Source organism: Rhinopithecus roxellana, chromosome 15 (assembly GCF_007565055.1).
Source record: "Rhinopithecus roxellana isolate Shanxi Qingling chromosome 15, ASM756505v1, whole genome shotgun sequence".
Taxonomy (NCBI): domain Eukaryota; kingdom Metazoa; phylum Chordata; class Mammalia; order Primates; family Cercopithecidae; genus Rhinopithecus; species Rhinopithecus roxellana.
In genome coordinates, this window is record NC_044563.1 from 78,801,018 (window position 1) to 78,823,799 (window position 22,782).

Below are 22,782 nucleotides of genomic sequence, written 5' to 3' on the forward strand. Positions count from 1 at the left end.
AATCTGACAATATAATAGAGCATCTGATTTATAAAATTTTTACCAACTTTACGAATCAAAGAAAACAATTCCATCCCTCTCACAAAAAGGAAATCTTTGAAGCTTTCCTCCCAATCCAAGCTCCATGGGTCTCAGAAATTCCAGTTCTTCTAACTCAAATCCCCACAGTGGTACGGACACATTAACTCGCCGGGGACAGCAATCTGAGGCAGGCGGGTTCATTAAACAAACATGTTCTGTACCCTCTGGCAGAGAGGGCAGCAGGGCATGCACTGGCCCTGAGCCAAGCTGTGGCATAGGCAAGGACATCAAGTAGCTGACAACGATCTGTCCATCTCAGCTGGGGCAGAGGGGCCAGCTCGGCCTTGAAACAGCAGCTTGGGAGCTGTCTCAGCTGAAGGTTAATGTCTCCATGTCTCCAGCTTGGGAGGTGGAGTTGGATGAAGGAGTGAATGCTTTCTTGCCTTCAGCGAGGGCTTTAAAATGCTGCAAGGAAAGAGGAGAGGGAACACTGAGTATTAGGGATAGGCTAGTTGCTATATTTTAGCAAGAATTAATTTCTTTAAAATGACCCGCCTTTATTTCCTTCCTGCTTCCATTCATGAGGCCACTGGTTCTCCTGAAAGAATGAGTATCCTCTGTAGATCCTCAGCTAATTTCATCTAAGGCCCACATCTCTTACTTCCCCCCACCCTTTTTTCCTCCACTTTCCCCTTGAAAACCCCATCCCTGCCTCCTTTGTTCTCCTAATTATGGGAAAGGGCAAAGGTAACTGGGCAGAGACATCCTACATTGCTATAGGATGCAATCACAGCAGGCTCAGAACAGTAGAAACTGTAGTGATCCTCTCTACAGCTTAAGTCAACCCGATGCTTGGCTCACCTGGGAGTTCTTGAATTCTGAGTAGAGGGAAAACAGCAGATGGAGGGACTGAATCCGACTCTTGTAGACAGGGATGTCTAGAATGGCTGAAATAAAGAAGAACTTCCAGGAACAGAACCAAACAAACTCTGGGAATCGGGGCACTTCTGTTTAGGATAGCCAAACCCCTGGAGGATGGGGTGTCGCTATGACTTTGGGGGTTAAACACCCAGCAGGTAGTCACATAAGCCCAAACACCACCTTCGAGTGCTGCCAAAGAGCACAACGGGCTTAACGTGAAAGCTAAAACTCAAGATGCTATCTTCCCAGAGTAAACAAGCCTGTCCAAAAGCCTAGAGCGTCTCTAACCAGAGATGGGGACGAGGAAAGGAAGGAGGAACTCACCGCAGATCATGTCAATGTACTCTGCCAGGCTGCAATCAATCTCTGCTGTGGGCAGGCTTACCTGGAAGAGGCATGGGAAGGACCAAAGTCAAAAGGCTGATGTCAGTGGTCCCAGAACCACTCTCTCTCTGAAGGAAAAGAGCTTCTAGCATAAGACACATGTTATGGGCTGAAATGTGTTCCCCTAAAATTCAGATATTGAGTTCCTAACTCCCTGTACTTCAGAATGTGACCATACTTGGAGATAACATCTTTAAAGAGATAATTACGTTAAAACAAGGTCATTAGGGTGGGCCTTAATCCAACATGACTGGTGTCCTTATAGGAAGAGGAAATCAGGACAGAGACACATAACAAAGGGAAGACCATGTGAAGACACAGACAGAAGATGGCCAAGGAGAGACCCCTCAGAAGAAATCACGCATGGCGGCTTCACGCCTGTAATACCAGCACTGTAGGAGGCTGAGGTGGGCAGATCGCCTGAGCCCAGGAGTTCGAGACCAGCCTGGGCAACATGGTGAAATTCCATCTCTACAAAAAAATTAGCCAGGTGTGGTGTTGAGTATCTGTAGTCCCAGCTATTTGGGAGGCTGGGGTGGGAGGATCGCTTGAGTCCAGGAGGTTGAGGCCGCAGTGAGCTGAGATTGAGCTACTGCACTCCAGCCTGGGCACAGAGTAACACCCAAAAAAAAAAAAAAAAAAGGAAGGAAAGAATGAAGGAAGAAAGGGAGGAAAAAAGGAGGGAGGGAGGGAGGGAGGAAAGGAAGGAAGGAAGGAAAATCAACCATGCCAACAAATTGATCTCAGACAGTATACTACTGGACTATTGGCCTCCAGAACTATGAAATAATACATTCCCGATGTCTAAGCCACTCAGTCTGTGGTACTTTGTTATGGCAGCCTAGCAAAATAATACAAAATGCTACTTTTCCCCCGATCAGTATGGAATTAGTCATACATTTTACAGGTAAAATACACTGCCATACTCTTTTCCTGTGGGAATCTGTGAAAAAGAAACTGATACCAAGTTATGGGCAAGTATTAACAGTGATATATGCATGACTTGGTGTTATAATGCCTAATGATCCCAGGACACCATATGAACAGAGAAAATGGGCATGACATCTAACTCAGGTAACAGGCTCTGAATCTAAACAGAGAAACTAAAAAGTCACAGTGTGAACTTTTTAAACTACTGGTTTCTTAAAACTTCTTTTCTCTTTTTACAAAAAATGGAGTACATATAGTTCTGCAACTTGCTATGATTCGCTTTTTTCATTTAACAACATATCACTGTTATTTCTTCGTATTAGAGCAAAATAAGGTTAAATAATATTCCATTGCATAGTATTTCACTGAATGACTGTACTGCAACCTAGCTATTCAATCCCCTAATCAGACACCTTCCCCTCAACTACAGCTTCAAAATGCTCTGAGGAAAGCGACTGTTTCCAAATTCTTTGCGTTTACAATCAATTCCTCATATAAAAAAAAAGTCGGTCTTCATAGAGCTTACATTTTACTCAGAAAGAACAAACTAAACAAATAAAGTCTATGGTACCTTAGAAGATAAGTGTTATCAAGAAAAACCAGGGACAGAGGGCAGGGAATGCTGGGGAGCTGGTGCAGCAATTTAAACATGATGGCTAGGAAGGACCTGTTGGTCATTTTGTTCAGTTTCCTTTTCTTTTTTGATACTTAAAAAAAATTTTTTTTTGAGATAGAGTCTTGCTTTGTTGCCCAGACTGGGGTGCAGAAGCATGATCTCGGCTCTCTGCAACCTCCACCTCCCGGATTCAAGTGATTCTCCTGTCGCAGCCTCCTGAGTAGCTGGGATTACAGATGTGCGCCACCACGCCCAGCTAAGTTTTTGTGTTTTCAATAGAGACAGGATCTCACCATGTTGGCCAGGCTGGTCTCAAACTCCAGACCTCAGGTGATCCACCCGCCTCAGCCTCCCAAAGTGCTGGGATTACAGACATAAGCCACCACGTCCAGCTCCTTTTACTTTTCTTTTTTTTTTTTATAGAGAAGAGTCTCCTATTGTTGCCCAGGCTGGTCCTGAACTCCTGGCCTCAAGTGATCGTCCCACCTCAGCCCCCCAAAGTGCTGGGATTACAGGCTGGGATTACAGGTGTGAGCTACCATGCCTGGCCCAGTTTCCTTTTCTTATTAATATATAAGAGCTCTTTGCTTGGATAGTAATTTTTTCTATTACATACATACATAAAATATTTTTTCTCAGACTGCCACTGTCTTTTAACTTTGTTTATGGTATCTATTGGTATGTAGAATCTTTCATTTCTATGAGTTTAAACTGTCACATTTTCTCCAACATGACTTTTTTTTTGACAGAATTTTGCTCTGTCACGAGGCTGGAGTGCAGTGACACGACCTCGGCTCACTGCAACCTCCGCCTCACGGGTTCAAGCAATTCTCCTGGCTCAGCCTCCCGAGTAGCTGGACTACAGGCATTCGCCACCACGCCTGGCTAATTTTTGTATTTTTAGTAGAGATGAGGTTTACCATGTTGGCCAGGATGGTCTCGATCTCTTGACTTCGTGATCCGCCCGCCTCGGTCTCCCAAACTGCTGGGATTACCAGAGTGAGCCACTGCACCCAGCCTTTTTTTGTTGTTTATTAACAGAGATGGATCTATGTTGCCCAGGCTGGTCTCAAACTCCTGGGCTCAAGCAATCCTCCTATCTCAGCCTCCCACTCCATTACGACTTTTTGTTTTTTTTGAGATGGAGCCTCGCTCTATTACCCAGGCTGGAGTGCAGTGGTGCAATCTTGGCTCACTGCAACTTCCGTGCCCCTCTCCGCCCCCGGGTTCAAGTGGTTCTCCTGTCTCAGCCTCCCGAGTAGCTGGGATTACAGGTGCCCACCACCACACCTGGCTAATTTTTGTATTGTTTTAGTAGAGACGGGGTTTCGCCATGTTGACCAGGCTGGTCCAAACTCGTGACCTCAGGTAATCCACCTGCCTTGGCCTCCCAAAGTGCTGGGATTACAGGTGTGAGCCATCACATCTGGCCTAAGCCACCACGCCTGGCCTCAGTATGACTTTTAAGTTTCTTTTACACTGAGAAACACCTAACACCTAACCATCCTAATAGAATTAAATTTCCCTAAGTTATAAGACACTTCAATTTTTTAAAAAGAGAGAATTAAATTTCTCCTATATTTTATTTCATTTATTTTTTCAGTCATGCTCCTTCTGTATCTCCTATATTTTATTATATTACTTACATGGCTTTATTTTTACATTAACTCTTTTTTCCCTTCTTTTATTTATTTACTTATTATTATTATTTCTTTTTGGAGACAGGGTTTCCTTATGTTGCCCAGGCTGGTCCTGGGCTCAAGCAATCTTCACGCCTCAGCCTCCCAAAATGATAGAACTACAGTTATGAGCCACTGTGCCCGACCCACATTAACTCTTTAATTCATCTGAAATTCACACACATATATGGTTGAGGCAGAAACCTAATTTAATTTTTTTTCAAATAGTCAATTGTCTCACTATACCCTCATTCTATCACCAATCATTTAAAAAACTATCTTTCTTGGCTGGGCGCGGTGGCACACGCCTATAATCCCAGCACTTTGGGAGGCGGAAGTGGGTAGATCATGAGGTCAGCAGTTCAAGACCAGCCTGGCCTACATGGTGAAACACTTTCTCTGCTAAAAATACAAAAATTAGCTGGGCACAGTGGCAGGCGCCTGTAATCCCTGCTACTTGGGAGGCTGAGGCAGGAGAATTGCTTGAACCTGCACGGGGGCGAAGGATGCAGTGAGCCGAGATCGCACCACTGCACTCCAGCCTGGGCAGCAGAGTGAGACTGTGTCTAAAAAAAAAAAAAAATCTTTCTTTCTTATATATCAAATTACAACATATACAAGGGTTTCATGTGTTATCATTAAAAAGTTAATGAAATCTCAGCACTTTGGGAGGCCAAGGCAGGCGGATCACTTGAGCTCAGGAGTTCAAGACCAAGACCAGCCTGGTCAACACGGTGAAACCCTTTCTCTACTAAAAATACAAAAATTAGCATGATGGCATGGTGATGAGCACCTGTAATCCCAGCTACTAGAAAGGTCGAGGCAGGAGAATCACTTGAATCGGGAGGTGGAGGTTGCAGTGAGCTGAGATCATGCCACTGCACTCCAGCCTGGGCGACAGAGTGAGACTCCATCTCAAAAAAAGAAAGTTAATGATCTCTGGGCGGAGTGGCTCGTGCCTGTAATCCCAGCACTTTGGGAGGCTGAGGCAGGAGGATTGCTTGAGAACAGGAGTTTGAGAACGCCTGGGCAACAAAGCAAGACCTCATCTCTACCAAAAATTTAAAAACTGGCTGAGTGTGGTGGTGCATGCCTGTGGTCCCAGCTGCTGGGAAGGCTGAGGTGGGAGGATCGCTAGAGCCTAGGAGGTAGAGGCTGCAGTGAGCCACGATCATGCCACTGCACTGCAGCCTGGGAAGAGCAAGACCCTGTCTCCAAAAAAAAAAAAAAAAAAAAAAAAGAAAAAGTTGCCAATAGGCCAGGCACGGTGGCTCAAGCCAGCACTTTGGGAGGCCGAGACGGGCGGATCACGAGGTCAGGAGATCGAGACTATCCTGGCTAACACGGTGAAACCCCATCTCTACTAAAATATACAAAAAACTAGCCGGGCGAGGTGGCGGGCGCCTGTAGTCCCAGCTACTCAGGAGGCTGAGGCAGGAGAATGGCGTAAACCCAGGAGGCAGAGCTTGCAGTGAGCTGAGATCCAGCCACTGCATTCCGGCCTGGGCAATAGAGCGAGACTCCGTCTCAAAAAAAAAAAAAAAAGGTTGCCAATAATAATAATGGGGGAAGAGAAAAAACACTGGGCCCTAGAGCGAATACCGTATTTTCTTATCTTACCTCCGGCTACCTTCCACTCACCTTGCCCAAAAGCTCTTCAAACTCTGGGGACCATTCCTGCATCAGTGTGTCAATGTCGGGCATGGGCCTAAAAGTATAAAGGTAAATATGAACAAGAAACACGAACTGATAACATCAGCAACCTCTGGATCAGCATATTCTAGGATGAAGGAGAGGTCTTCAATCTGGCACATCAGGAAGCCTTCAGGAGAACCTAGACTGGGCATACCAAAGTTACCCAGGCCTGGGGTTTGGAGGAGCTAGCTAAGTAATACTAGAGAAATTACAATCTTTATGTCTACAATCTCAGCTAGTAGTTGCCAGGATCCACAGGACCTCAGGTTGATCAAATATGTTCCCAGCCTCTGGGCCTCTTCTCAGGAGCAATAGTTCACAGGTGGTGAAGGTTACTATGTGTTACTGTTGTAAAGAATGTGGTATTTCTTACCTGGTATAGTGCACAGTCGCAGGGGGCTTAGAATGGTGTAATTCAGAGATGCTCTCAATCCACGTGTCAATGGCTTTGGGATTCTTTTCTGCATCTTCCAGGCTTTTTACTTTCATATGTTGCTAGGAAAAGAAGGAGAAAGCCTAGCTGATGGCACTGAAGTAGCTCTCTTGTTTTTACAGTGTCCTCATTATATCCGCTGTTGTTTCATATTCAGGCCTGCTGATGGCAGCCGCTGCCACATGAAACAGCAGTCAAATGAAGGGGATAGGAAACCCTGATAAAATCTGCTGAAGCCAGGCCAGGCATGGTGGCTCACACTTGTAATCCTAGCACTTTGGCTGTCTGAGGTGGGAGGATCACTTGAGACTAGGAGTTCAAGACCACCCTGGACAACACAGTGAGACCCTGTCTGTATTAAAAATTTAAAAATTAGTCAGACGTGGTGGTGTATGCCTGTGGTCTCTGTTACTTTAGAGGCTGAGATGGGAGCATTGCTTGAGCCCAGGCGTTTGAGGTTGCAGTGAGCTACGATTGTGCCACTGCACTCCAGCCTGGGCAAGAGCGAGATCCTGTCTCAAAAAAAAAAAAAAAGCCGGGCGCGGTGGCTGTAATCCCAGCACTTTGGGAGGCCAAGGTGGGCGGATCACGAGGTCAGGAGATTGACACCATCCTGGCTAACACGGTGAAACCCCGTCTCTGCTAAAAATACAAAAAATTAGCCGGGCATGGAGGTGCGTGCCTGTAGTCCCAGCTACTCGGAGGCTGAGGCAGGAGAATGGTGTGAACCCTGGAGGCGGAGCTTGCAGTGAGCCGAGATCGCGCCACTGCACTCCAGCCTGGGCGACAAAGCAAGACTCCGTCTCAAAAAAAAAAAAAAAAAAAAAGTAAAATGCAGTGGCTCACATCTGCAGTCCTAGCACTTTGGGAGGCTGAGGCAGGAGGATCACTTGAGATCAGCCTAGGCAACATAGGGAGAACTTTGCCTCTACAAAATAAAAATTGAAAAAAAAAAACACAAAAAACCCTAGCCAGGCATGGTGGCACACACCTGTGGTCTGTCCCAGCTACTCTGGAGGCTGAAGTAGCAGGATTGCTTGGGCACAGGAGATCGAGGCTACAGTGAGCCACAATCACACCACTGCACTCCAGCCTGGGTGACAGAGTGAGACCCTGTCTCAAAAATAATAATAATTTGCTGGAGCCATGGAAAGGGGACAGGTCAAAATGGCAGGACTGACCATAATGAAATACTATTTAGGCGGGGCTTGTTGGCTCATTCTTATAACCCCAGCACTTTGGTGGCTCATGCCTATAATCCCAGCACCCGAGGTGGGTGGATTACCTGAGGTCGGGAGTTCGAGACCAGCCTGACCAACATGGAGAAACCCTGTCCCTACTAAAAATACAAAATTAGCTGGGCATGGTGGCGCATGTCTGTAATCCCAGCTACTCAAGGCAGGAGAATTGCTTGAACCCAGGAGGCAGAGGTTGTGGTGAGCCAAGATTGCGCCACTGCACTCCAGCCTAGGCAACAAGAGTGAAACTGTCTCAAAAAAAAAATAAAATAATAGGCTGGGCGCGGTGGCTCAAGCCTGTAATCCCAGCACTTTGGGAGGCCGAGACGGGCGGATCACGAGGTCAGGAGATCGAGACCATCCTGGCTAGCACGGTGAAACCCCGTCTCTACTAAAAATACAAAAAAAACTAGCCAGGCGAGGTGGCGGGCGCCTGTAGTCCCAGCTACTCGGGAGGCTGAGGCAGGAGAATGGCGTAAACCCAGGAGGCGGAGCTTGCAGTGAGCTGAGATCTGGCCACTGCACTCCAGCCTGGGTGACAGAGCGAGACTCCGTCTCAACAAAAAAAAAAATAAATAAATAAAATAAAATAAAATAAAATAAAATAAAAAAAATACCATTTCACATCTACTAGGATGGTTGAATAAAAAATACAAGCAAAAAGTATTGGTGAGGATGTAGAGAAACTGGAACTCTCATTCACTGCTGGTGGGAATGTAAAATGGTACAGCCACTTTGGAAAACAGTTTGGTAGTTCTTCAAATGGCTAAACATAGAGTTTCCATATGGCCCAGCAATTCTACTCCTATGTATATACCCAACAGATAACAACATATACCCACACAAAAACTTGTATACAAATATTCAAAGCTCTATTATTAATAAGAGTGGAAAGAACTAGAGAATGAATAAAGAAAATCTGGTAAATCCACACAGTGTATATTATTCAGCCGTAATAAAGGAATGAAGTCATTACCAGAGTCTAGGAGGAAGTAGGAGAATGAGGAGTGAATATTAATGAGTATGAAGTTTCTTTTTGAGGTGATGAAATATTCTAAATTAGGTAGTGGTGACGGCTATAAAACTGTGATTATATTAAAATATGTTGTACAATTTAAAAGGCTAAACTTGCTGGTATATAAATTATATATAAATAAAGCTGTCATTTAAAAAATAGGGCGGGCCAAAAGCGATCGCCATCTCTTTTGATAGGCAGTAAGTCAACTGTATGAGTGCCAGCAAGGCCTCCTCCGCTCTTGGCCCTCTCCAGCTGGGGCCTATACTAAGCTAGTATCTTACCGTGATGTTGTGCTGCTTCGAATTCTCTGTTAACCAGAGTGAGAGCACCGTAGGGTCTGACTGCTTTGTAGAAGGTTCATCCAATACCAACAGGCCAAGGTTGTCAGGCTTTCCATCAGGACGTGGGACCTGGTTAAGAAAAAGGTAAGAAAGCAGAAAGGAACATGTTTCCAGTAAGTTAAAGAGGAAGAACTCCTCTGGTTCATCATTACTAGTATTAAAAGCATGCTTATCCTGCTGTACTCAATACCATCCAGAAAAAAATATATGATCCATAGCAGCTTAAATATAAACCTGTTGTCATAGATAATTAGGAAGCAAATACATGACAAACTGTTAATGTATAATGAGATATTCAGTATTACTTAAGAGCAATGAGTGTAAACTGGAGTTGAGAGCAAGGTTAAGAACTCCAATGAAATGAACATGACTAGCCAACGCTAGTCAAAGAAATTCGGGAAACTGTTAAGAGTAACAGGGGCATCAGAAGAAACACTTAAGGAGTCATTTTCAGTATGTACTGACTATACCTTTAAGAATGCATCAATATCCCCGACAGCTGGGATAAAATCAGGAATGAAAGGCTTCAGTTTGTGGTCCAGGTCAATCAACTGAGGTGTGTACCTAGGAGATATTGCCAAGGGAAGGTGGAGACAGAGAAAATTACTTTACTATTCAGGCTAAAAAAAATCTACGGAGAATGGCCCTGTTTCAGACTAGAGGTAGGAAAGGTTTGGGGCAAGGTAGGGATAGTGGGGTATGGTGGGAGGTCCTAGTACTCACCTACTGATGTACTGGAAGAGTCCCTTAATCTCAGCAGAAACTGGCAAATGCTCATAATCTGCAGGGTCATAGGCCCTGGGAAAAGGAAAATAGTTTGTTCAAGGTGGCCAGAGAAGAGCAGAGGTGGCAGGGTCCTAGGTGCTGCTGTGTTATTGACTATAGGGACATGATCCTAAACCTAGCTTCTGCCTCTCCAATATCTGCCTTTCCTGGTGGCTTGCAAGGCAACTTTAAGGTTGATCATACTTAACTCTCAATTATCTCTGACTCTGAAGGACAGAGGTGCAGAAAATCCAAAACATAATATTTTTTGATGTTAAAATGTAGCATAAATGGTTCACCCTTTTTTTAATGAAAGGATGACAAGAAAAGGTACAACAAGAGATTTCAGGGCTGGGCATGGTGGCTCACACCTGTAATCCCAGCACTTTGGGAGGCCAAGGCGGGCGGGATCACCTGAGGTCAGGAGTTCAAGACCAGCCTGGCCAACATGGTTGAAATCCTATCTACTGAAAATACAAAAATTAGCCAGGTGTGGTTGCACACACCTGTAGTCCCAGCTACTCAGGAGGCTGAGGCAGGAGAATCGCTTGAACCTGGGAGGCAGAGGTTGCGGTGAGTCAAGATAGTACCACTGCACTCCAGCCTGGATAACAGAGCAAGACTCTGTCTCAAAAAAAAAAAAAAAAAAAAAAAAAAGAGAGATTTAAATATCTGACATGAAAATAGTTTGCACCAAGAAAAAAAGAAATTTTTATACAAGTGTTTTTAGCAGCATTATTATTTTTTTTTATATTTAATTAATTTATTTTTGAGACAGGGTCTCACTCTTGACCAGGTTGGAGTGCAGTAGCCCAATCATAGCTCATTGCAGTCTCAAACTCCTGGGCTCAAGTGATTCTCCTGCCTCAGCCTCCTGAGCAGCTGGGACTATAGGCACACACCAGCACGCTAGGCTAATTTTTAAAAAATTTTTGGGCAGCCAGGCACGATGTAATCCCAGCACTTTGGGAGGCTGAAGTGGGCAGATCACGAGGTCAGGAGATCGAGACCATCCTGGCTATCATGGTGAAACCCCGTCTCTACTAAAAATACAAAAAAGTTAGCTAGACATGGTGGTGGTTGCCTGTAGTTCCAGCACTTGGGAGGCTGAGGCAGGAGAATGCAGGAACCCGGGAGGCAGAGCTTGCAGTGAGCCGCGATCACACCACTGCACTCCAGCCTGGGTGACACAGCAAGACTCCATCTCAAAAAAAAAAAAAAAAAAAAAAAAATTTTGTAGAGACGAGGTCTTGCTATGTTGCCCAGGTTGGTCTTGAACTCTTGGCCTTAAGCAATCCTCAGCCTCCCAAAGTGCTGGGATTACAGGCTTCAGCCACCATGCCTGGCCACCACCTTTTAGATTTACTCAGCAAAATCTCATGTAATCCCCAAGCCCACAAATGTTTCAGATAGTACAAGTGATACTATAGGACTGGATGAGGTAGTGGAGTCAGAAAGGGAGGAAAACTCATTATTATGTTGGGTTTCTGAGACATCTGAAAATCCTAAATACAGGAGACCAAAAGAGATGCTGGAATTTCACTTCTAACTGACGTCCTCCCACTGCAGTGTTTTGAAGGAGGTATTCTGAAGAGCACCCTTGGCTTGGGTGTTCTTTCCTCACCCTTCCAGAGGGGCTCCATGCTCTTCATCATCATCATCAGAATCAGAATCAGTTTCAGATGAATCATCATCATCATCGTCATCATCATTTTCACTAAAGCCCCGCTGAGGTGTCAACTGTGAGGTCTTTTTCTTCTCCTGAGATAGGGCAGGGCAGGCATAGAAAGCTTCAAGTAAAAAAATCAAACATACCTATGCCCAGTTCTCTATTGCTCTAACCAATACCCCAACCACCTGGCACCTAATCACCAGAAAGAGAAGGGAGCACTTCCCAGAAGGGGCTTGAGAGCCTCCTTCTGCCCCTGCTCAGCTACAAATGGGGACTCCACTTGCTAGAACCATATTCCATTTCTCTACTTGAGGCTGGGGTATAAATTCCATCTAATTTTATCTACTGTACATATTACTCAGATCTTCAGGGCTCTGCATACACTTTAGACAGCTTCGGCCCAAAAAGCTATGGACTTTCAAAGAAGAGGATGGCAACTCTAGGTATTTTGGAAGAAAATCGGGGAAGATGAAGTGGGAATAGAAACTTTAGGGGTCTTAATACTCACAAAGACCATAGAGAGGAAATCTAGTACTTAATTTGCAAGACTGCCCAGCGTAAGCTGCTTGAAACTATCAAAAGAAGAAAGTTCAAAATTAACCTTGTGACCATCTAACCAGCAGTTCCAGAGACTATGGACTTTCCATTTTTGTTCAGTGATATTTCTCTTCATGGAGTATCTGACCTATCCGTATTTCCCTTCCCTTACCCCATAAATTACATACAATGACTACACATTCTCTCTCAAGACAAGCAGCTCTTCTGTCCTTGGCATTATAACCTACCTTTCTGTGCTTCTGGCTCTCTCTGTACCATCCCACCCTCTCAAGTCCATGAGAAGGGGTCTGGTGGCACTTGAGACTTTCAGGGGCAGGTGGAACAGGGTCCATGTCTTTGCCTCTGTGGCCTGGAACCTGTGGCATGCCCTCCCTTAGGACCTGAAGGATGACCAATTGGCCCCCTTTAAAAGTAGGTTTTCAAAACTTGGTTTCTATATACCACATGTCTTATACTGAGGTTAACATGTTTGATTCCAGTTGTTTAAAATTAATTTGTTTTTATGGTAAAGCAGCTATTGACACACAAAATTGTGACACGTTACAGGACACCAAAAACTGTTTTTGGTCACATTTTGCTCTAAGAATAACAAATTTATACATAGATAAAAGTATATTCTAATTAAGCTGTAATATGCATGGCAGATAATGAAACACAGTTGCAGAATTTATTCAGTGACTATGCCTTATTAGTAAATGATTGATAAGAACTTTCTAGAGCATTCTTTCTCAATTCAAGATTTGCCAAAATTATTCTTAGTCACATAGGAAGCAGTTTTAGCACAGGGAACTTTTAAAAATATTGTCAGCCCGGGGCGGTGGCTCACGCCTATAATCCCAGCACTTTGGGAGGCCAAAGCGGGTGGATCATGCGGTCAGGAGTTCGAGACCAGCCTGACCAACAAGGTGAAACCCCGTCTCTACTAAAAATACAAAAATTAGCCAGGCGTGGTGGCACACGCCTGTAATCCCAGCTACTCAGGAGGCTGAGGCAGGAAAATCGCTTGAACTGGGGAGGTGCAGGTTGCAGTGAGCTGAGATCGTGCCACTACACTCCAGCTTGGGCAACAGAGCGAGATGACTCTGTATCAAAACAAAACAAAACAAAACAAATCATTAAAATGCAGCCATCAGGCCAGGTGCAGTGGCTCACACCTGTAGTCTCAGCACTTTGGGAGGCTGAGGTGGGTGGATCACCTAAGGTCAGGAGTTCAAGACCAATATGGCCAACATGGTGAAACCCCATCTCTACTAAAAATAAAAAAATTAGCCAGGCGAGTTGGTGCAGGCCTGTGGTCCCAGCTATTCAGGAGGCTGAGGCATGAGAATCACTTGAACCCAAGAGGCGGAGGTTGCAGTGAGCCAAGATCATTGCACTCCAGCCTGGGTGAAAGAGCGAGACTCCATCTCAAAAAAACAAAAACAAAAACAAAAAAAACAGGCCGGGCACAGTGGCTCATGCCTGTAATCCCAGCACTTTGGGAGGCCGAGGTGGGTGGATTGCCTGAGGTCAGGAGTTCAAAACCAGCCTGACCAACATGGTGAAATCCTGTCTCTACTAAAAATACAAAAATGAGTCAGGCATGGTGAACCTGTAATCCCAGCCACTCAGGAGGTTGAGGCAGGAGAAACACTTGAACCTGGGAAGCAGAGATTGCAGTGAGCCAAGGAACAAGAGTGAAACTCCGTCTCAAAACAAAACAAAACAAAACAAAACAACATAACCTTTGGATAATGTGCTAAGGCTAAACATAAATGGTTGTTTTTTGTTTTTTTTTTTTTTTTTTTTTTGAGACGGAGTCTCGCTCTGTCGCCCGGGCTGGAGTGCAGTGGCCGGATCTCAGCTCACTGCAAGCTCCGCCTCCCGGGTTTACGCCATTCTCATGCCTCAGCCTCCCGAGTAGCTGGGACTACAGGCGCCCGCCACCTCGCCCGGCTAGTTTTTTTGTATTTTTTAGTAGAGACGGGGTTTCACCGTGTTAGCCAGGATGGTCTCGATCTCCTGACCTCGTGATCCGCCCGTCTCGGCCTCCCAAAGTGCTGGGATTACAGGCTTGAGCCACCGCGCCCGGCCTGTTTTTTGTTTTTTTTTTCGAGATGGAGTTTCGCTCTTATCGCCCAGCCTGGAGTACAGTGGCACGATCTTGGCTCACAGAAACCTCCACCTCCCGAGTTCAAGTGATTCTCCCGCCTCAGCCTCCCGAGTAGCTAGGATTACAGGCACCATCACCACGCCCAGCTAATTTTTTGTATTTTTAGCAGAGACGGGGTTTCGCCATGTTGGGCAGGCTGGTCTCAAACTCCTGACCTCAGGTGATCCGCCCACCTCGGCCTCCCAAAGTGCTGGGATTACAGGAGTGAGCCACCGCGCCCGGCCAACACAAATGGTTTTTAAGAAATCGCATGTACAACTCTAAGGTCCTACATGTTTCTAGAGAGATGGGCATCTTGCCATCTTTCTTTCAGAAGCAGGGTGGTTCTCTAGGTTCATAGAATAACAGCAGCCAATATCTGGGTCTTAAGACCTCAAAATTAAAATCTCTTTCACAAAATACTGACAGTATCACAAGTATTGATAATGAAAAAATGCCTAGACTAATAATTTCAAACTCACTTTAGCATAATATTACCTGGACTGCTTCCTAAAAAATATAAATTCCCAGGCTTTTACTTTTGAGATTCTGGGGTGGGACCGGGAATCTGTATATTTTATTTATTTATTTATTTATTTATTTATTGAGACAGAGTTTCGCTCTTGTTGCGCAGGCTGGAGTGCAATAGCACGATCTCGGCTCACCACAACCTCCACCGCCTGGGTTCAAGTGATTCTACTGCCTCAGCCTCTCAAGCAGCTGGGATTACAGGCATGCGCCACCACATCTGGCTAATTTTGTATTTTTAGTAGAGACGAGGTTTCTCCATGTTGGTAAGGCTGGTCTCAAACTCCCGACCTCAGGTGATCCACCCGCCTCGGCCTCCCAAAGTGCTGGGATTACATGTGTGAGCCACTGCACCCAGCCGGGAATCTGTATATTTAAAAATAAGTATCTCATTTGAGTCTTATGATCAAGAAAGTTTGTGAAACACTGGCCTACATTACATGAAATTCCTCACCAAAGTCAATTGTAATAGTAGGCTTTATTCCTGAAGAAGGGTCAAAATCTCAAGGTTCTTTGTAACTGATTTTCCTCCATGAGCTCAAAGGTCCCCAACCACTGAAGGTGAGTGTTCAAGAAATGTTTAGCATTAAACTGGTGTAATCTCTAACTACTAAAAACCCAAAGCAGAAATTCTACAAGAAGGTGTGAGTATTACTGTACCTTGTTATTTTCCTCTTCATACTCATCACTGCTGTTATCAGCCATAGCCTTGTTAGGAAGATGGGCAGAATGAGGAAGTCCTTAGAAAAAAAAGTTTTTCCTTTAGATTAGTGTTAAAATGATTTTTAAAGACAAATATTTTTTAGTTTGTAGCATTTTATGCTCTAACCATTTTATAAAACAAAGTTTATTGGAACATCTAGCTAAAAAGACAGGAGACAGAATTCTAGTCATGGCTCTGCCAATTCAATTCAAGATATATTTACTAAATATTCCTATGCTTAAAGCATTGGGTTAGATATTATACTAATCAAATTATCGGCCATTACATAAATAATATAAACTCTGGCCAGAGGCAGTGGCTCATGCCTATAATCCCAACACTTTGGGAAGGGGAGGCAGGAGGATCACTTGAGCCCAAGAGTTTGAGCCTAGCCTGAAAAATATGGCAAGATCCCATCTACAAAAAAAGAAGAAAAAAAAATTAGCTGGGTGTGATGGTGTGCGCCTGTGGTCCCAGTTACTCGGGAGGCTAAAGCAGGAGGTCTGCTTAAACCCAGGAGTGTTAGGAGTTTCAGGCGGCGGTAAGCAGTGTTCAGTGTTCATGCCACTGCACTCCAGCCTGGGCAACAGAGTGAGAGCCTGTCTCAAAAACAAAAAAGACAAAGAAAAAAATATACACTCTGCCCTTAGTTTACACTAGTAAAGCACAGACTGCTGAATTTATACTAAGAGTGGGTTTGAAGACAAATTACTTAAAATGATTTTGCCTTTCCACCCCCTAGTGCTGCTGTGCCTGCAGGTCTCTGTCGAGCCGTGGACGCGGGTCTCTGTTCCGCAGGATGAGGTTTGTTAAAGTTGTTAAGAATAAGGCCTACTCTAACAGATATCAAGTGAAATTTAGAAGACGAGTGGGTAAAACTGATTACTATCCTCAGAAACATTTGGTGATACAGGATAAAAATAAATACAACACACCCAAATACAGGATGATAGTTCGTGTAACAAACAGAGATATCATTTGTCAGACTGCTTATGCCCATATAGAGGGGGATACAGTCTGTGCAGCATATGCACAAAAACTGCCAAAATATGGTGTGAAGGTTGGCCTGACAAATGATGCTGCAGCGTATTGTACTGGCCTGCTGCTGGCCCACAGGCTTCTCAATAGGTTTGGCATGAACAAGATCTATGAAGGCCAAGTGGAGGAGACTGGCCATGAATACAGTGTGGAAAGCATTGATGGTCAGCCAGGTGCCTTTACCTGCTATTTGGATGCAGGCCTTGCCAGAACTATCACTGGCAATAAAGTTTTTGGCGCCCTGAAGGGAGCTGTGGATGGAGGCTTGTCTATCCCTCACAGTACCAAATGATTCCCTGGTTATGATTCTGAAAGCAAAGAATTTAATGCAGAAGTACACCAGAAGTACATCATGGGACAGAATGTTGCAGATTATATGCGCTACTTAATGGAAGATGATGATGATGCCTACAAGAACCAGTTCTCTCAATACAAAAAGAACAGTGTAACACCAGACATGATGGAGGAGATGTATAAGAAAGCTCATGATGCTGTACAAGAGAATCCAGTCTATGAAAATAAGTCCAAGGAAGAAGTTAAAAAGCAGAGGTGGAACTGTCCCAAAATGTCCATTGCTCAGAAAAAACATTGGGTAGCTCAAAAGAAGGCAAGCTTCCTCAGAGCTCAGGAGGGGGCTGCTGAGAGTGAAATCAAACAATTTTCTATAAAGATTTTTCAGATAAAGACAATAAACTTATGGACAGAAAAAAAAAAAAGATTTAACCTCTTTCAGTCTCAGTATTCCCACCTCTAAATGGGTCACTAATATTTCTCACCCAGGCCTCTTATAAGGATCAAATGAAAAAATTTATGTGCAAGGAGCTGACCCAGGGCCTGGCAAATAATAGTCACAAGTTTGAATCTGAATCAGTAAGCAAAGATAAGAGCAACTTTTAAATACTCTGAACAATTAAAAGTATAATTAAGGCCAGGCGTGGTGGCTCACACCTGTAATCCCGGCACTCTAAGAGGTGGAGGTAGGCAGATTGTTTGAGCCTAGGAGTTCAAAACCAGCCTGGGCAACACGGCGAAACCCTGTCTCTACAAAAAATACAAAAATTAGGCCAGGCATGGTGGCTCATGCCTGTAATCCCAGCACTTTGGAAGGCTGAGGCGGGTGGATCACCTGAGGTCAGGAGTTCCGAAACCAGCCTGGCCAACAGGGTGAAAACCCGTCTCTACTAAAAATACAAAAAAAATTAGCCAGGCATGGTAGCACACTCCTATAATCTCAGCTACTCGGGACACTGAGGCAGGAGAATTGCTCGAACCTGGGAGGTGGAGGTCGCAGTGAGCCGAGATCATGTCACTGCACTCCAGCCTAGGCGACAGAGCAAGACTCCATCTCAAAAAAAAAAAAATTAGCTGGACATGGGGGCATGGGCTGGTAGTCCCAACTACTGGGGGATCTGAGGCAGGAGGGCTGCATGAGCCCAGGAGGTCGAGGCTGCAGTGAGCCGTGATCGTGCTACTGCACTCCACCCTGGGTGACAGAGCAAAACTCTGTCTCTATAAATAAAAAATTAAATTGAAATAAAAGTATAGGCCAGGCGCGGTGGCTCACACCTGTAATCCCAGCGCTTTGGGAGGCCGAGGCGGGTGGATCATGAGGTCAGGAGATCGAGACCATCCTGGCTAACATGGTGAAACCCCGTCTCTACTAAAAATACAAAAAAATTAGCCGGGTGTGGTGTTGGGTGCCTGTAGTCCCAGCTACTCGGGAGGTTGAGGCAGGAGAATGGCGTGAACCTGGGAGGCGGAGCTTGCAGTGAGCCGAGATGCTGCCACTGCACTCCAGCCTGGGCGACAGAGCAAGACTCTGACTCAAAAAATAAATAAATAAATAAATAAAAGCGTAATTAGATGTAAGGCATTAACTGGAATGAAAACATGATAAATGATTTCCATATCAAAGAAATACAAATTAAACACTATTTTTTTTGTTTACTAAATTAGCCCAAACTAAAACCAAATTACAATATCTGCAGCTGTCAAGAGCACAAACATGCTCAAGTCAAAAACCTAGGTGGCTAGGTCCCAAAGAATTGAAAACAGGGACTCAAATGGACACTTGTACACCTCTGTTCATAGTAGCGCTGTTCACAACAGCCAAAACATGAAAACAACCTGAGTGTCCATTAACAGATGAATGAATTAAAAAAATGTGGCATAGGCCAGGAAAACAACCTGAGTGTCCATTAACAGATGAATGAATTAAAAAAATGTGGCATAGGCCAGGCGCGGTGGCTCACGCCTGTAATCTCAGCACTTTGGGAGGCCAAGGTAGGTGGATCACAAGGTCAGGAGATCAAGACCATCCTGGCCAATGTGGTAAAACCCCATCTCTACTAAAAATACAAAAAAATTAGCTGGGTGTGGTGGCGTGCACCTGTAGTCCCAGCTACTCAGGAGGCCGAGGCAGGAGAATCGCTTGAACCTGGGAGGTGTAGGTTGCAGTGAGCCGAGATCATGCCACTGCACTCCAGCCTGGGTGACAGAGTGAGACTCAGTCTCAAAAAAAGAAAAAAAAAAAAAAAAAGTGGCATATACATGCAATGGAATTTTAGCTTTAAAAAAGAAAGTCTACACTCTATACAGATGAACCTTAAAAACATCACAGTAAGTGAAGTAAGTCAGCCACAAAAGGATAAATACAGCATGACTTCACTTACATGGTTCCCAGAACAAGCAAACTCATAGAGACAGTAGAATAATGGTTACCAGGGAAGAGTGGAAGCAAACAATCAGGAGCTATTGTTTAAAGGGTATGGAGTTTCTGTTCGGGATGATCTGGAAATAGTAGTGATGGTCATACAACATTGTGAATGTACTTAATGTTATTTAATTGCACACTTAAAAATTGTTAAAATGGCAAATTTTATGTTATGCATATTTTACCACAATAAACAAACAGAAACCCTGGATGTCATCCTTGATTCCTAACTCGAGTCAAATCCAATCCATCAGCAAGTCTTAGTGATTCTACGACAATCTGTCTTGTACCATATTTGCCTCTTTTCTTTATTCTCAACTTCCTCACTAGAGGTCAAGCCACTATCATCTCAACTCAGCCATCGCAACAGTTCATTGCACACACGACAGCAACACAGCCTCCAAAGCTCTGCTTATTATGCTTCCTGCCCTACCTCTCTGATCTGACCATATCATACGGTAGAGTCCCCGCTACCGTAAACTGGTCTCTTTCAGGTCCTCAAACTAAGCCAAGTTCCTTCAGGCTTCAAGGTTTTTCACATCTCATATACTGTTTCCTCTTCCTGGTCTACTTTTCCTCAGTGTCTGGATCCCTGCCATCTATCAGTCTTACACGTCACCCCTTTAGATCTTCCCTGACCACCCTATCAAAAGTGGGTCTCTGGCCGGGAGTGGTGGCTCACGCCTGTAATTCCAGCACTTTGGGATGCTGAGGCAGGCAGATCAGTTGGGGTCAGGAGTTCAAGACCAGCCTGGCCAACATGGTGAAATCCCGTCTCTACTAAAAATACAAAAGTTAGCTGGGTGTGGTAATCTCAGCTACTCGGGAAGCTGAGGAAGGAGAATCACTTGAACCCAGGAGGCGGAGGTTGCAGTGAGCCAAGATCGCACCACTGCACTCCAGCCTGGGTGACAGAGTGAGACTCCGTCTCAAAAAAATAAAAATAAAAATAAAAATAAGTAGGTCGGCCAGGCGCGGTGGCTCAAGCCTGTAATCTCAGCACTTTGGGAGGCCGAGACGGGCGGATCACGAGGTCGGGAGATCGAGACCATCCTGGCTAACACGGTGAAACCCTGTCTCTACTAAAAAATACAAAAAACTAGCCGGGCGAGGTGGCGGGCGCCTGTAGTCCCAGCTACTCTGGAGGCTGAGGCAGGAGAATGGCGGGAACCCGGGAGGCGGAGCTTGCAGTGAGCTGAGATCTGGCCACTGCACTCCAGCCTGGGTGACAGAGCAAGACTCTGTCTCAAAAAAAAAAAAAAAAAAAAAAAGTATGTCTCCTTCCTCACTGTTATTCTCCTTAACAGAAACAATCTGCCTCCATCAGTGTGCCCTTACCACATTTGGAATGTGTTTACTCATTTGTCATCTGCCTCCCATGATTACAAGCATCGGGATGGCAAGGACATTGTGTCATTTAACACTATTTACCCAAGTGCCAGGCATAAGGCTGGCACACAGTAGGCATTTTTAAATGCTTGTTGGCCAGGCACGATGGCTCACATCTGTAATCCCAGCACTTTGGGAGTTACAGGTGGAAGGACTGCTTGAAGCTAGGAGTTCAAGATCAGCCTTGGTAACACAGCAAGACCTCGTCTCTATAAAATTAAGGAAAAAAAAGTTTGTTGAATAAATAAATAGTGTTCAGCCCGTTAAAAACATTACACTGTGATTTTGGTTGGGGTTGCAGTCTAAGGGGAGGTTATGAAGCATCTTCAAAGCTGGGAAAAACATGTTAAAAAAAAAAAAAAACAGTGAATTCCTGGCAGACAGTGAGCAATGCAGTAATATGAAGTAAATGGTGACAGGGCTGAATTGGGGGAAGATCCTGTAATTTGGAAGGCTATGATTTCTCCCCCTTAACTAGTTAGAAAACAAACAATGGCAAGTGAAGTAACTTGACTCTGAAAGTCAACATTTGCTATTATAAAATAAGAACTTCTTGAAGACAACTGTGAATCCATCCTGCTCTTTGAGTACCATTTCTCTTCTTTCCTCTCTTACCTTGGTGTCTTGGGGTTGGAGTATAAATACTTGCAACCTCTTCAGAGTCGTTAATCTCTAGACGTTCATCATATGTCTGGTTTTCAACAACCTTGGTCTAAGCAAAAGGAGACATGATTACATAGTTCCTATCATGGGACATCAAGCACTCTGCCAGGAGGTATATTCCAAACCAGCATTGGCTCCTCTTCCTTACTCAAGAAACTAGTTTTTCATAAAACCGTCACCCCATCCAAACTTTCCTTAAGGTTTCCTGGCCCTCAGTCAAGCAGTTAAGTCATTCTGTTGCAGCCCTTATTTAGGAACTGCTGGCAGGCTGGCTGAGGAACCAGGGAATCGTGGAGGGAAAGAAAGCCAACTTCTGCAGCTTCCCAAAGCTGTACTGTACCATCACGCGCAAGGGCAGAACACTATTCGTCGTATGTGGATGGCCAAGGCTGTTGAGGTTTCTCAGGGGAGGCTGTAGAGGTTCCAGAAAGAGTTCTGTCTCTGGAGCCACCTCTGGGGTGGGGTGGGGTGGGGTGGGGAGGGGTGAGACGGGGTGGGGTGGGAGAGTCCCGGAAGAGAAGGGAAACTCCAGTCTCTCGGTCCCATCCAATAATCAAAAAAGCATCACCTCCAGTTTCACCCTTATCTTGCAGATAGGATCCCACCTAAGTTTCTTGGTGAATAAAGGAAGCAGGACAGTTAGTGGTGAGCTGACGAAGGAACAGTTACCACGGAGATGGGAAGAGGTAACCGGGAATGGGGTAAAGGGGAGTCCTCTTAACCCTCTCTAGAAAAACAGTTCCCTTTTTGCTGGGGTGAGTACTAATTACCTGTAGCCCTTCTGAATCCGTCTCCTCTATAATGGAAAGAACCCCAGCCTAGGGCTGGGGTCCCACTCCAGTCTCAAAGCCAGGCCACTTTACGATTCCACGCCAAGCAACCAGCCTGTTGTCAGTCGCTAGGCAAAAAGATAAATTTTAAAATTCGCGAGACTTGCTTCCACTCTCGTGAGACCTCCTGCACGTTACGCCTCACCCGCGAAGGCTCTCTGCGCAGGAAGAAGATCAAGGGGCCACGGATAAAGCCTCTCTGGGCGGCCAAGTCGCCTGTTTGTCTATGGTTTCAGTAAATGCGTCTGTTACGGCATCTAGCGGCTGCGGGTGGCAACGCCGGTTGATAATTTTCGGGCTGGTATAAAGTTAGCCCTCCAATCTGGAAACAGAGTGTGCGTTTGTTCCCCTAGGACAACAATCTCTGGGGTTGCAGTTCCTCCCAGATCAGTCTTACAGGAATGTATACACACTCTCCAGGGGAAATTCCGCAGCACTCTGTACGTCCTTTTCTAGCACTATATTACATTGTAGTCTTTCCCCTCCACAGGGTGCCATGGCATGGGACATACTTAC

The 22,782-nt window shown here is 45.0% G+C and overlaps 1 protein-coding gene and 1 pseudogene across 4 annotated transcripts; one reads left to right on the plus strand and one right to left on the minus strand.

Moving 5' to 3' along the window:
* Positions 1 to 24: 24 nt before the first annotated feature.
* On the minus strand, positions 25 to 22,493 carry IFT46 (intraflagellar transport 46). Of its 4 annotated transcripts, XM_030917551.1 has the most exons (14): positions 22,207 to 22,493; positions 21,389 to 21,485; positions 15,591 to 15,670; positions 12,499 to 12,651; positions 12,222 to 12,285; positions 11,666 to 11,831; positions 10,000 to 10,074; positions 9,747 to 9,840; positions 9,217 to 9,345; positions 6,620 to 6,741; positions 6,193 to 6,259; positions 1,267 to 1,327; positions 883 to 968; positions 25 to 486 (listed from the first exon to the last, which is right to left on the minus strand). In XM_030917551.1, exons 3-14 carry the CDS (start codon positions 15,633 to 15,635, stop codon positions 391 to 393), a joined length of 1,158 nt encoding a protein of 385 aa, XP_030773411.1. In that variant the 5' UTR covers positions 15,636 to 15,670; positions 21,389 to 21,485; positions 22,207 to 22,493; the 3' UTR covers positions 25 to 390. The 4 variants fall into 4 exon arrangements, with proteins under 4 accessions (XP_030773411.1, XP_010365758.1, XP_030773412.1 ...); XM_010367456.1 differs by lacking the exon at positions 12,222 to 12,285 and having other exon boundaries at positions 11,666 to 11,802; XM_030917552.1 differs by lacking the exon at positions 12,499 to 12,651 and having other exon boundaries at positions 11,666 to 11,802; positions 22,207 to 22,411.
* On the plus strand, positions 16,433 to 17,313 carry LOC104665590 (annotated as a pseudogene).
* Positions 22,494 to 22,782: the final 289 nt, after the last annotated feature.